Genomic DNA, 13047 nt, shown 5'->3' with positions numbered 1-13047 from the left:
GGGCACTGATTCTAGCCCAGCTTCTTGCCACTGCCTAGCCCGTTCACACACACAGTCTCACTTTTCCACTGAGTTTTTATTAGCAGGTAAGTCATGATTTAGGATCCCGGGGTGGGGATCACTGGGTACTAGGTCCCCCTTCACCATCCTGGAAGAAGGACGGAGGACAGGGAAAGGGAGATGCAGCCAGTTCAGATCTTCCCGGGAAACGTGCCTTCAGCCCGTTGCTCATCCCAGTCTGTGACCTGTGGAAAGACAGTGTTATTCCCTCCGCAGTGGGGAAACGGAATGGATGGACTTCTTATCTTCCTCACTTTGCCCACCTGTTTGTTCAACCAATATCCATAGGTACCTGCTGTGTGCCAACCTCTATTCCAGGGGCTGGGGAATCAGCAGTGACCCCAAAAGACAGAAATCGCTGTTCTGAACAAGCTGACATGCTGGGAGGAGAGTAATGGGCAGGAAAACCCCAGGCCCACTGCAGAGCTGTCGATGGGGAGATCTGTCACTGTACAGAGCTCCAAGGGTGGGCCCTACTTTGAAAACCTCAAGTCAACACTATGCTGTTTGTCCAAATAGGGGAGATGGAATAGCAGGCAGCTGTGAAAAAAAAAAAACGAGGCTGATTTATCTTCTGGCATGAATGGATGGATCTTCAAGATACATAGTCAAGTGCAAAAAAGGTGCCAAACAAAATACACAGTGCAATCCCACCACTGACCACAGGCGATGTTTAGTATAAACAATGATGGAGGCTGGGTGTGGTGACTCATGCCTGTCATCCCAGCACTTTGCGGGGCCAATGTGGGAGGACTGCTTGAGCTCAGGAGTTTGAGACCAACCTGGACAACACAGCAAGACCCCCATCTCTACAAAAAATAAAAAATAAGCCGGGCATGGTGGCTCATGCCTATAATTCCAGCACTTTGGTAGGCAAAGGTGGGAGGATCGCTTGAGCCCAGGAGTTTGAGACCAGTCTGGCGAACGTGGCAAAACCCTGTCTCTACAAAAAATACAAAACTTAGCTAGGGGCATGGTGGCATGCACCTGTAGTCACAGCTACTAGGGAGGCTGAGGTAGGAGGACTGCTTGAACCCAGGAGTTCGAGGCTCCAGTGAGCTATGATACTACCACTGCACACCGCACTCCAGCCTGAGTGACAGAGTAAGACTGTCCCTAAAAAAAATAAAAAATAAATAAAAAAATATGAAAAGGCCCATGTAAGGCCTATGTCAAGTTAACACTCCCTGAAAGTAACACTCTACTCTTTGTGGACCTCACAGGCAGTTACAAGCATAAACGTTTTTACATACATACACGCTCACATTTTATGCTGTAAGGCAGGGGTCCCCGAGCCCCAACCTATACCTACCAGGTACTGGTCTATGGCCTGTTAGGAACTGGGCCCCACAGCTGGAAGTGAGTGGCAGGTGAGCGAGAGAAGCTTCAACTATATTTACAAGCACTCCCTAATGCTCGCATTACTGCCTGAGTTCCACCTCCTGTCAGATCAGCAGCAGCATCAGATTCTCATACGAGTGCGAACCCTATTGTGAACTGCGCATGCGAGGGATCTAGGCTGCACGATCCTTATGAGAATCTAATGCCTGATGATCTGTCACTATCTCCCATCACCCCCAGATGGGACCATCTAGTTGCAGGAAAACAAGCTCAGGGCTCCCACTGATTCTATAGTATGGTGAGTTGTATAATTATTTTATTATATAATGTAATAATAACAGAAATAAAGTGGATAATAAATGTAATATGCTGGACTCATCCTTACACCATCCCCAACCCTGCCTGTGGAAAAACTGTCTTCCATGAAACTCATCCCTGGTGCCAAAAAGGGTGAGGACCACTGGTGCAAGAACGAACAGTGGATGAAAGCATGGACAACAGAGAGGCTGAATCTGAATCCCTGCTCCATCACTTCCTAGCTGTGTGACTTTGGGCAAGTTACTCAACCTTTCTGGGCCTCAGTTTCCAATTTTGTAAAATGAGGATACTAATAATAGTACCTACCTCATACGGTTGTTTTAGCATGTTGACCTTATGTGATGTAAAGTGCTAACATGGCCAGGCGTGGTGGCTCACGCCTGTAATCCCAGCACTTTGGGAGGCCGAAGCAGGTGCATCATCTGAGGTCAGGAGTTTGAGACCAGCCTGGCCAACATGGTGAAACTCTGTCTCTACTAAAAATACAAAGATTAGCTGGGCATGGTGGCAGGCGCCTGTAATCCCAGATACTCGGAAGGCTGAGGCAGGGGAATCGCCTGAACCCAGAAGGCGGAGGTTGCAGTGAGCTGAGATTGCACCACTGCACTCCAGCCTGGGAGACAGAGCAAGACTCCATCTCAAAAAAAAAAAAAAAGGGCTAACAATATAGCTGGCCCATAATAAATGCCAGTGGTGTGTGCCTACTTTATTTACATACACACACCACACCATAAAAACTCCATCCTTGCAGATTGACTCCTACTATACAGATTGTTCTGCAACTTGCTTTTCCTGTGTCTTAGCATTCTTTCTGTGTGCCAGCATGTAGATCACCACAGTCTCCATAAAGACTATCAAGATAAATGTTTTAACTTGGGTTATTTCCAAATATTCTCCATTACAAACAACTCTGCAATGGGCATCTTTGTACATGAAGATTTTTGTAGCATCCCTAGATGTGGAATTGCCAAGTTAAAGGGTAATTTTTTTTATTTTGAAAGATTCAGCTGGGTGCGGTAGCTCATGCCTATAATCCCAGCACTTTGGGAGGCTGAGGCAGGCAGACTGCTTTGAGCTCAGGAGTTCGAGACCAGTCTAGGCAACATGGTGAAACCCCATTTCTACAAAAAAATACAAAAATTGGGCCAGGTGTGGTGGCTCATGCCTGTAGTCCCAGCTATTCAGGAGGCTGAGGCTAAAGTGAGCCGAGATCATGCTGCTGCACTCCAGTCTGGGCAACAGAGCAAGGCTCAAGAAAGAAAAGAAACAAAGGAAAGAGAGAAACAGTGAGAAAGAGCGAGAGAGAGCGAGCGAGAGAAAGAGAGAGAGAGTGAGAGTGAGAGAGAGAGACAGAGAGAGAGAGACAGGCACAGTGGCACATGTCTGTAGTCCGAGCTACTCAGGAGGCTGAGGCAGGAGGAACACTTGAGCCCAGGAGTTCGTGTCCAGCCTGGGCAACATCATGAGACCTTGTCTTTAAAAACGTTTTTTTTTTTTTAAACAAAGGGCAGGGGCATAGCAAAGAGCTATTAAATATTGACGACAGATTTGGTCAGATCAGGGCTGAAAGGACTGTCTTACTGTGTCATTATTTAGAAGTCCACACTGAAGTAGGCAGGGGTGAAATTACGTGTCTGGGACTTGCTTTAGAATACTTCAGCAAAGGAAAGAAGAAAAAGAAAAGGGGTAGATGAAGAAACTGTGGATAAATCTTGATAACTATTCACTTTGGGTGATGGATGTATTTGAGGTCAATGAATTATTCTCTCTACTTTGAAAATGTTCATAATAGGGCTGGGCGTGGTGGCTCACGCCTGTAATCCCAGAACTCTAGGAGGCCGAGGCAGGTGGATCACGAGGTCAGGAGATTGAGACCATCCTGGCTAACATGGTGAAACCCCGTTTCTATTAAAATACAAAAAACTAGCTGGGCATGGTGGTGCACACCTGTAGTCCCAGCTACTTGGGAGGCTGAGGCAGGGGAATCGCTTGAACCCGGGAGGCGGAGGTTGCAGTGAGGCAAGATCGCGCCACTGCCACTGCACTCCAGCCTGGCGACAGAGCAAGACTCTTGTCTAAAAAAAAAAAGACAGAAAAGAAAATGTTCCTAATAAAAAAGGACAGAACTGCACAGAATTGTGAGCTACACAGGGATGGGAACCCAGTGCTGAGTGTGTATTTGGAGAGTGCATGAGTGACCTACATCTAGCAAAGTGCCCTGGTCGCCTCAGCTGAGAGCACTGACTGGTTGAGAGGCATCAGCAGAAGGAGAAAGGGAGGCAATTCTAGGCGGGAGGAAAGGCATTGAGTCCTGGGACAGTGTGGTGCCCTGTCCTCCCTCTGCCCCTCACAGATGAGCTCCCACCAAGCCACCACACTCCCCTCTGCTAAGACCCCACCCCAGCATCCCAAGGGCCCCGGCAGGAGGCACATACCCAGGATGTGGGGCAGAGGGACTGGTACACACGCTGGTACCATTCACACACAGAGATATCGCCTCCTTTAGCGGTCATTGCCTTCTGACAGCGGTGGAAGTCTGTGAAGAAAGGGGTTCAAGTCAGCCCAGATCAAGAGTTGGAACACATTTTTTTTTTTTTTTTTTTTTTTTTGAGGCAGGGTCTCGATCTGTCACTCAGGCTGGAGTGCAATGGTGCAATCTCAGCTCACTGCAACCTCTACCTCCTCCTGGGTTCAAGTGATTCTCCTGCCTCAGCCTCTCGAGTAGCTGGGATTACAGGCGCCTGACACCACGCCCAGCTAATTTTTGTATTTTTAGTAGAGACAGGGTTTCGCCATGTTGGCCAGGCTGGTCTTGATCTGCCCGCCTCAGCCTCCCAAAGTGCTAGGATTATAGGCGTGAGCCACCATGCCCAGCAAAATTACATTTATAAAGATGTTCACAGCCACACCATTTGTAAGAACTCCAAAATGGAAATCACCCAAGTGTCCAGGCATAACTGGACAGCAATGAAAATGAGCAAGCTATATGCCACAGCATGTATGGATCTGAGAAGGTACTGAATGAAAAAATCCAAACACAAAAGAATACACACAGTATTTATAAAGTTCACAAAGAGGTGAATCTAAACACGGTGGTAGCCGGGCATGGTGGCTCACGCCTGTAATCCCAGCACTTTGGGAAGCCGAGGCAGGTGGATCACTTGAGGTTAGGAGTTCGAGACCAGCCTGGACAACATGGTGAAGCCCTGTCTCTATTAAAAATACAAAAAAATTGGCCAGGCACGGTGGCTCACGCCTATAATCTCAGCACTCTGGGAGGCCAAAGCAGGCGGATCACGAGGTCAGGAGATGGAGACCAGCCTGGCCAACATGGTGAAATACCATCTCTACTAAAAACACAAAAAATTAGCTGGGTGTGGTGGCACGTGCCTGTAGTCCCAGCTACTCAGGAGGCTGAGGCAGGAGAATGGCGTGAACCCGGGAGGCAGAGCTTGCAGTGAGCCGAGATTGCGCCACTGAACTCCAGCCTGGGCGACAGAGCGAGACTCTGTCTCAAAAAAAAAAAAAAATTGGCCAGGCACGGTGGCTCACACCTATAATCTCAGCACTTTGGGAGGCTGAGGTGGCTGGATCACGAGGTCAGGAGTTTAAGATCAGCCTGGCCAAGATGGTAAAATCCCACTCTACTAAAAATACAAAAAAAAAAAAAAAAATTAGCTGGGCGTGGTGGCGGGTGCCTGTAATCCCAGCTACTAGGGAGGCTGAGGCAGAGAATTGCTTGAAGCTAGGAGGTGGAGGTTGCAGTGAGCCGACATTGCACCACTGCACTCCAACTTGGGCAACAAAGCAAGACTCTGTCTCAAAAAAAAAAAAGAAAATTAGCTGGGTGTGGTGGCGGGCGCCTGTAATCCCAGCTACTCCGGAGGTTGAGGCAGGAGAATCACTTGAACCTGCGAGGCAGAGGTTGCAGAGAGCCGAGATCATGCCACTGCACTCCAACTTGGGCAACAAGAAAGAAACTCCATCAATAACATAACAATATAACATCACACATAACATATATAAAATAAAATAATAAACACGGTGTTAAAAAACAAAGCTGTGCCGGGTGCGGTGGCTCAAGCCTGTAATCCCAGCACTTTGGGAGGCCGAGGGGGGCGGATCATGAGGTCAGGAGATCGAGACCATCCTGGCTAACACGGTGAAACCCCGTCTCTACTAAAAATACAAAAAAATTAGCTGGGTGTGTTGGCGGGCGCCTGTAGTCCCAGCTACTCGGGAGGCTGAGGCAGGAGAATGGCGTGAACCCGGGAGGCGGAGCTTGCAGTGAGCCGAGATCGAGCCACTGCACTCCAGCCTGGGGGACAGAGAAAGACTCCGTCTCAAAAAACAAAAAACAAAGCCGGGCGCGGTGGCTCAAGCCTGTAATCCCAGCACTTTGGGAGGCTGAGGCGGGCGGATCACGAGGTCAGGAGATCGAGACCATCCTGGCTAACACGGTGAAACCCCGTCTCTACTAAAAACACAAAAAATTAGCCGGGCGTGTTGGTGGGCGCCTGTATTCCCAGCTACTCGGGAGGCTGAGGCAGGAGAATGGCATGAACCCAGGAGGTGGAGGTTGCGGTGAGCCGAGATCGCGCCACCGCACTCCAGCCTGGGGGACAGAGAAAGACTCCGTCTCAAAAAAAAAAAAAAAAAACCAAAAACCAAAAAACAAAAAAACAAAACAAAACAAAAAAAACAAAGCTGTAAGGCCAGGTGCAGTGGCTCATGCCTATAATTCCAGCACTTTGGGAGGCCAAGGCGGGTGGATCACCTGAGGTCAGGAGTTCAAGACCAGCCTGATCAACATGGTGAAACCTCGTCTTTACTAAAAAAACAAACAAACAAACAAAAAATTAGCTCAGCATGGTGGCGGGTGCCTGTAATCCCAGCTACTCGTGAGGCTGAGACAGGAGAATCACTTGAACCCAGGAGGTGGAGGTTGCAGTGAGCCGAGATCGTGACATTGCACTCCAGCCTGGGCAACAAGAGCAAAAAACTCAGTCTAAAAACAAAACAAACAAACAAAAAACAAACAAAACAAAGATGTGATCACCCCCAGTTAGTGGGGTCACTGCTCTACTGGGGAGAGCAGGGTGTTGTGTTCCAGACAGGATATAAAGAAGGCAGGGAGGCCAGGCACGGTGGTTCATGCCTGTAATTCCAGCACTTTGGGAGGCCGAGGTGGGCGGATCACCTGAGGTCGGGAGTTCGAGACCAGAGTGACCAACACGGAGAAACCCCCTCTCTACTAACAATACAAAATTAGCCGGGCATGGTGACACATGCCTGTAATCCCAGCTACTAGGGAGGCTGAGGCAGGAGAATCGCTTGAACCTGGGAGGCAGAGGCTGCAGTGAGCTGAGATCGTGCCATTGCACTCCAGCCTGGGCAACAAGAGTGAAACTCCGTCTCCAAAAAAAAAGAAGGCGGGGAGATGAGAATGTGGGCAATGTCTGCTTTTCTATCCAGGTTATGGTTGCACAAGGGGTTCACTTTAGAATTATTCATTTAGCTGTACATGTTTGTTATGTGCTTTCTGTGCATGTTGCATTACGCACACACGTACAGCTTAAAAAAATCATTGTAGGGGCCAGGCGCAGTGGCTCACACCTATAATCCCAACACTTTGGGAAGCTGAGGCAGGAAGATCGCATGAAGCCAAGAGTTTGAGACCAGCCTGGGCAACAAACTGAGACCTCTTCTCTACAAAAAAATTAGTCAAGTGCAGTAGTGTGGGCCTGTGGTCCCAGCTACTCGAGAGGCTGAGGTAGGGGGACCTCTTGAGCCCAGGAGGTTGAGGCTGCAGTGAGCTATGATTGCACCACTGCACTCCAGCCTAGGTGACAGAGTGAGACCCCGTCTCTGGAAAGAAAAAAAACAAGCCGGGCGCGGTGGCTCACGCTTGTAATCCCAGCACTTTGGGAGGCCGAGGCGGGCGGATCACGAGGTCAGGAGATCGAGACCACAGTGAAACCCCGTCTCTACTAAAAATACCAAAAAATTAGCCGGGCGTGGTGGCGGGCGCCTGTAGTCCCAGCTACTCGGAGAGGCTGAGGCAGGAGAATGGCGTGAACCCGGGAGGCGGAGCTTGCAGTGAGCCAGTGAGCCGAGATTGTGCCACTGCACTCCAGCCTGGGCGATAGAGCGAGACTCCGTCTCAAAAAAAAAAAAAGAAAAAAAGAAAAAAAACAAAACCATAATAATAATAAAAAAATTTAAATTAAAAAAAAAAATCATTGCAGAAACTAAAGTTTGTAACCCTAGCCTGGACCTGAACAGCAGGTGATGAGAGGCATGCGCCTTCCAGAGTAAGGATGTTCAGAATAAAAGGGAGGAGGCTGGGGTGGATGGGTCCCCTAGGAAGAGGCAAGCGGTGAGTGACTAGAGGTATGTGGCCAGGGAAAGGTCCTGCTTACCCAGGTAGTTCTGCCAGCAGTTTCTGGTCTGGTTCTGGTTGGGGAAGCGGCTGTCAAAAGGGGCAGTCTTGTAGTTCTTGATTTTGGTCTCAATGTCTTCCGCCATGGTGCTGAATCCTGGAGGCGAAAGGAGTGCATGTCGGCAGGGGCCCCAGGGGCCCTGAGCAAGCCAGACTACCCAGGATCAATGGAAGAGGGCAGGCACAGAACAATGGGCTGGGTGTGAACAAGTTCCTGCCTCTCAACATACACAGAGATGAGGGGCAGGGCGAATCCACACATCTGAGTGTGGAGGTCACAGCAAGGTTGGGGTACAACTCCTCAGCAAAATCAAGCCTGGTCCCCAGATAACATGAGTTAACACTCACTGAGTGCTTACTACATGCCAGGCGCTGTTCTACACACTTTACTCCTACAGCCACTCTAAAAGGTAGGAATTATTACTATCACCATTGCCCAGACGAGGAAGGCACAGGGTGTCTAAGTGACTTCCTAAGCTTAAATGGCATAAAAATAAATGGTGGGCTGCCTCCATTGTTGGCATAATCTACACTGCAAAGATTCTTAATCTTTTTGGTGCCACAAACTCCTCCGCAGTCTGATGAATCCCATAAACCTCTCGCTGAATTTTTTTTTTTCTTTTTTTGAGACAGAGTCTTGCTCTGTCAACCAGGCTGGAGTGCAGTGGTACGATCTAGGCTCACTGCAACCTCCACCTCCCAGGTTCAAGCAATTCTGTTGCCTCAGCCTCCTGAATAGTTGAGATTACAGGCACCCGCCACCACGCCCTGCTAATTTTTTTGTATTTTTAGTAGAGACGAGGTTTTACCATGTTGGTCAGACTGGTCTCCAACTCCTGACCTCAGATGATCTGCCCGGCTTGGCCTCCCAAAACGTTGAGATTACAGGAGGGAGCACCAAACCCAGCCTGAATATGTTTAAATGTATTTAAAAATTGCATAGGTTCCATGAGTACATGAAGTGAAAAAAACCTGCACAGCATCACAAAGAAAACCAGTTATATCAAGCTGAGGATTCATTAAGGAATACAATATTTGCCAGGTGCGGTGGCTCACACCTGTAATCCTAGTGGGGGTGGGGGGGGGGGTGGATCACCTGAGGTCAGGAGTTCAAGACCAGCCTGGCCAACATGGTGAAACCTTGGCTCTACTAAAAATAAAAAATTAGCTGAGCGTGGTAGCAGGTGCCTATAATCCCACATACTCTGGATGTTGAGGCAAGAGAATCACGTGAACCCAGGAGGCAGAGGTTGCAGTGAGCCGAGATTATGCCAGTGCACTCCAACCTGGACAACAGAGCAAAAACACTGTCTCAAAAAAAAAAAAAAAAAATACAATTTTGAAGTAATCATGAGTGAATATAGTATTTTGTGACATTTGCAGTTATAATGTGATATAAGAATATCTGTGATTTTGGGTGGGGCACGGTGGCTCACACCTGTAATCCCAGCACTTTGGGACGCTGAGGTGGGAGGATCACTTGAGCCCAGGAGTTCAAGACCAGCCTGGGCAACATGGTGAAACCCCATCTCATCTCTACAAAAAAAATATTAAAATTGGCCGGAAGCGGTGGCTCACACCTGTAATCCCAGCACTCTGGGAGGCCCAGGTGGATGGATCACCTGAGGTCAGGAGTTCGAGACCACCTTGGCCAATATGGCGCAACCCCATCTCTACTAAAAATACAAAAAATTAGCTGGGCATGGTGGCGTGCACCTGTAATCCCAGCTACTCAGGAGGCTGGGGCAGGAGAATCACTTGAACCCAGGAGGCGGAGGTTGCAGTGAGCCGAGATTGTGCCATTGTACTCTAGCCTGGGCGATAGAGTAAGATCTTGTCTCACAAAAAAAAAAAAAAAATTAAAATTAGCCAGGTGTGGTGGCGCGTGCCTGTGGTCCCAGCTACTAAGGCAGGATCGCTTGCGCAGGGAAACAGAGGTTGCAGTGAGTCAAGATTTCTCCACTGCACACCAGCCTGGGTGACACAGAGACCCTGTCTTAAAAAAGGAGAAAAAAAAAAAAAAGAATGTCTATGATTTTCATTGCTAACAAAATCACAGCTGCTGCTAGTACTACCGAGGTTGTTGCCTCAAAAGGTTAGTAAAAACACAGATGTAATTCCACCCCCCAACCCCAACTCAAGTACTAGCATTCTTTGAATTCTACCAACTCTGCGGACCCAGGGTTAAAAACCTTTAATATAATGTCTCTGAAGAAGTGACAGTGTTCATCGGAAACCTGAGAGAGAAGTGTCTATATTCCAGGGAATCCTAGGAGTCGTGAGGCTATACAAAGACTTGCAGAGCAGTGTCAAATTCCAGCGACGCAAGGTAGTGGTGGGGGGTCTGGAGCATTAAAACAGTCTTTAGGTGGGCAGGTGGGGTAAAACACCAGCTGCTGGGACACAGACGCAGTAGGAAGGATCGTTACCGGCGAGATCTCGACCCGGTATCTGAGGATGAGGGTGCATCGGAGATGACGCTGCGGCCCCTCCAACGTCCAAAAGGGAAGATGGACTGGACACCTGGGAGCCAGGCTGCGGCCCAGGCAAGACGCGAGAGGCCACGCCTGTGAATTAGCCAAGAAAAGCCCTGGAGGACAAACTCCTGGGCCAAATCCTGGTCGCTGTGTAGGCTCAGCTAGGTCGCTTGGTATCTGAGCCTGTTTACTGACAAAAGGGGATAATCCCGGGCCATATCTCATAGGGCTGGTGGGAGAGTTAAATGAATTAATTGAAGTTGTTTGGGATGTTGCCCGGCATCAAGGAACAACCTTATCATTGTTAGCTCTTACGAAGAACAGAACAACAGGGCCCCGGGGTCCAGGGAGGCCGGACGCCGCCAGCCGGAAGCCTCAACCCGTTCTCAGGGAAGCTGGGGTCCGGCTCCTCAGCCCGCTAGACTGGGGTCCCAGGTTACAGAACCCTCCACACTCACCTAAAGGCACCCCGGATGCAACCTGCAGCTCAATGTGACCCTCAGCAGACACCACAGTCGGACAGGAAGCGGAACTACGACCAGCCGGAAGCTGAGAGAGGTGGGGACTAGGGGAGTCTTCCGAGCGGCTTCAGCTCCCTCCCGGGAGTCCACCGAAGTCATTCAAGCCACGCCCAGCAAGAGAACTACGACTTTCTACTGGGCTAAATGCTTGTTCATCATCACTTCTGGCCCAATCGTGAGCTTGCGCGGCTGGGGCTCGGGCGCCTGTGGTTACCCGGTCTCATCACTTTCGTATCTTCACTCGGAGAGAGCGTTATAGATCCCGGGGCTGGCTGGAGGGTAGGTGTGGGGAAAAATGTCCCAGCGAAAGTACTTTTATTAATGCAAGAAATATTTATTGAACGCTTTTTCTGTATCAGGTATTTCTTTTCTTTAAAAAATTTTTTTTCTTTTTAAATTTTTGAGACAGGGTCTTACTCTATGGCCCAAGCTGGAGTGCAGTAGCGCGTTCTCGGCTCACTGCAACCTCCGCCTCCTGGGTTCAAGCGATTCTCATGCCTCATCCTCCCGAGTAGCTGGCATTACAGATGCGCACCGCTACTCCTGGAGAGAGATATATATATATATATGCATTTTGTAGAGATGGGGTCTTGCTGTGTTACCCAGGCTGGACTCGAATTCCTGGTCTCTAAGCAATCCTCCCGCCTCGGCCTTCCAAAGCGTTAGGATTACCGGCGTGACCCACCGTATCCGACCATCAGGCACTTTACGGGTTGAGAAAGCATGCTGCACAGAACACAAAAATCCCTACCCTTATAATATTAAATAATTACAGCGCTAGTTGTTAGGGGATTGAAAACAAACCAGTCTCTCCCCAGGTGTCACTCGTCAGGGTATGAGGAATGCCCGGATTTTACCTCCCTGCTCGTTACCATTTTTTCCCAAACCTCAGAAAGCACAGATTAACAAAGATTTGAGTGGCCAAAGGCTCAAGAACCTGTCTTGCATCCCAGGCAGGTGGGGTTAGGAGTTAAAGCTTGGATCTGTGAAGGGTCTGGCAGACAGGATTCCATTTGGGAAAATGGCTAACTCTGTCCTAGCCACAGAGTTGTCCTTGTCTCTAATCTTTCTCTCACACCCGATAGCTGACCTATCAAGAAATCCTGTTGGTTCTGCCTGTAAATATATCCATAATCGTCCTCTAGCACATTTGGTTTAAGCCATCATCACCTTCAGACTGGGCTATTGCAGTAGCCCACTCCCTGGTCTCCTGACTTCCAGCTGCCCTCTGCAATGTGTCCACCTAGCCAGAGGAACACTGGTCTGACTTTTAGTCTAAAGCCAATGTCCTTATAAATGATCTACACAATTTGGCCCTTTTCTTTCTTTTTTTTTTTTTTTTAAACTGAGTCTTGCTCTGTTGCCCAGGCTGGAGTGCAGTGGCACGATCTTGGCTCGCTGCAACCTCCGCCTACTGGGTTCAAGCGCCTCAGCCTCCTGAGTAGGTGCGATTACAAGCGCACGCCACCACTCCCGGCTAATTTTTGTATTTTTGGTAGAGAGGGGATTTCACTATGTTGGTCAGGTTGGTCTTGAACTCCTGACCTCAGGTGATCTGCCCACCTCGGCCTCCCAAAATGCTGAGATTACAGGCGTGAGCTGCCCTACCTGGCCAATTTGGCCTTTTTTATTTTATTTTATTTTTTATTTTAGACAGAGTTTCGCTCTTGTTGCCCAGGCTGGAGTGCAGTGGTGCGATCTCGGCTCACTGCAACCTCCACCTCCCGGGCTAGAGTGATTCTTCTGCCTCAGCCTCCCGAGTAGCTGGGATTACAGGCATGCGCCATCACACCTGGCTAATTTTGTAATTTTAGTAGAGATGCGGTTTCTCTATGTTGGTCAGGCTGGTCTTGAACTTTTGACCTCAGGTGATCTGCCTGCCTTGGCC

At 49.1% G+C, this 13047-nt stretch overlaps 1 protein-coding gene across 1 annotated transcript; it reads right to left on the bottom strand.

Annotated features, from left to right (window-relative positions):
• Positions 1-57: 57 nt before the first annotated feature.
• LOC116478914 (cytochrome c oxidase subunit 6B1) lies at positions 58-11247 on the bottom strand. The gene is made up of 4 exons (XM_032170548.2): positions 11097-11247; positions 8142-8258; positions 4155-4255; positions 58-245 (listed from the first exon to the last, which is right to left on the bottom strand). The coding sequence occupies exons 2-4, from the start codon at positions 8245-8247 to the stop codon at positions 192-194; spliced, it is 261 nt and encodes an 86-aa protein (XP_032026439.1). The 5' UTR covers positions 8248-8258; positions 11097-11247; the 3' UTR covers positions 58-191.
• Positions 11248-13047: the final 1800 nt, after the last annotated feature.

This window comes from Hylobates moloch, unplaced genomic scaffold (assembly GCF_009828535.3).
Source record: "Hylobates moloch isolate HMO894 unplaced genomic scaffold, HMol_V3 SCAFFOLD_12, whole genome shotgun sequence".
NCBI lineage: Eukaryota > Metazoa > Chordata > Mammalia > Primates > Hylobatidae > Hylobates > Hylobates moloch.
Note: the sequence above shows the minus strand (reverse complement) of the source record. Positions and strands in the feature narration are given on the sequence as shown.

Excerpts from the sequence above, each read along its gene's own strand:
- LOC116478914 (XM_032170548.2), bottom strand. The coding sequence starts at position 8,247 with ATGGCGGAAGACATTGAGACCAAAATCAAGAACTACAAGACTGCCCCT. Across the intron at positions 4,256-8,141 it reads CTGCTGGCAGAACTACCTGG|ACTTCCACCGCTGTCAGAAG; the intron begins GTAAGCAGGACC and ends CTTTCTTCACAG. Across the intron at positions 246-4,154 it reads CCCTCTGCCCCACATCCTGG|GTCACAGACTGGGATGAGCA; the intron begins GTATGTGCCTCC and ends GTCTTTCCACAG.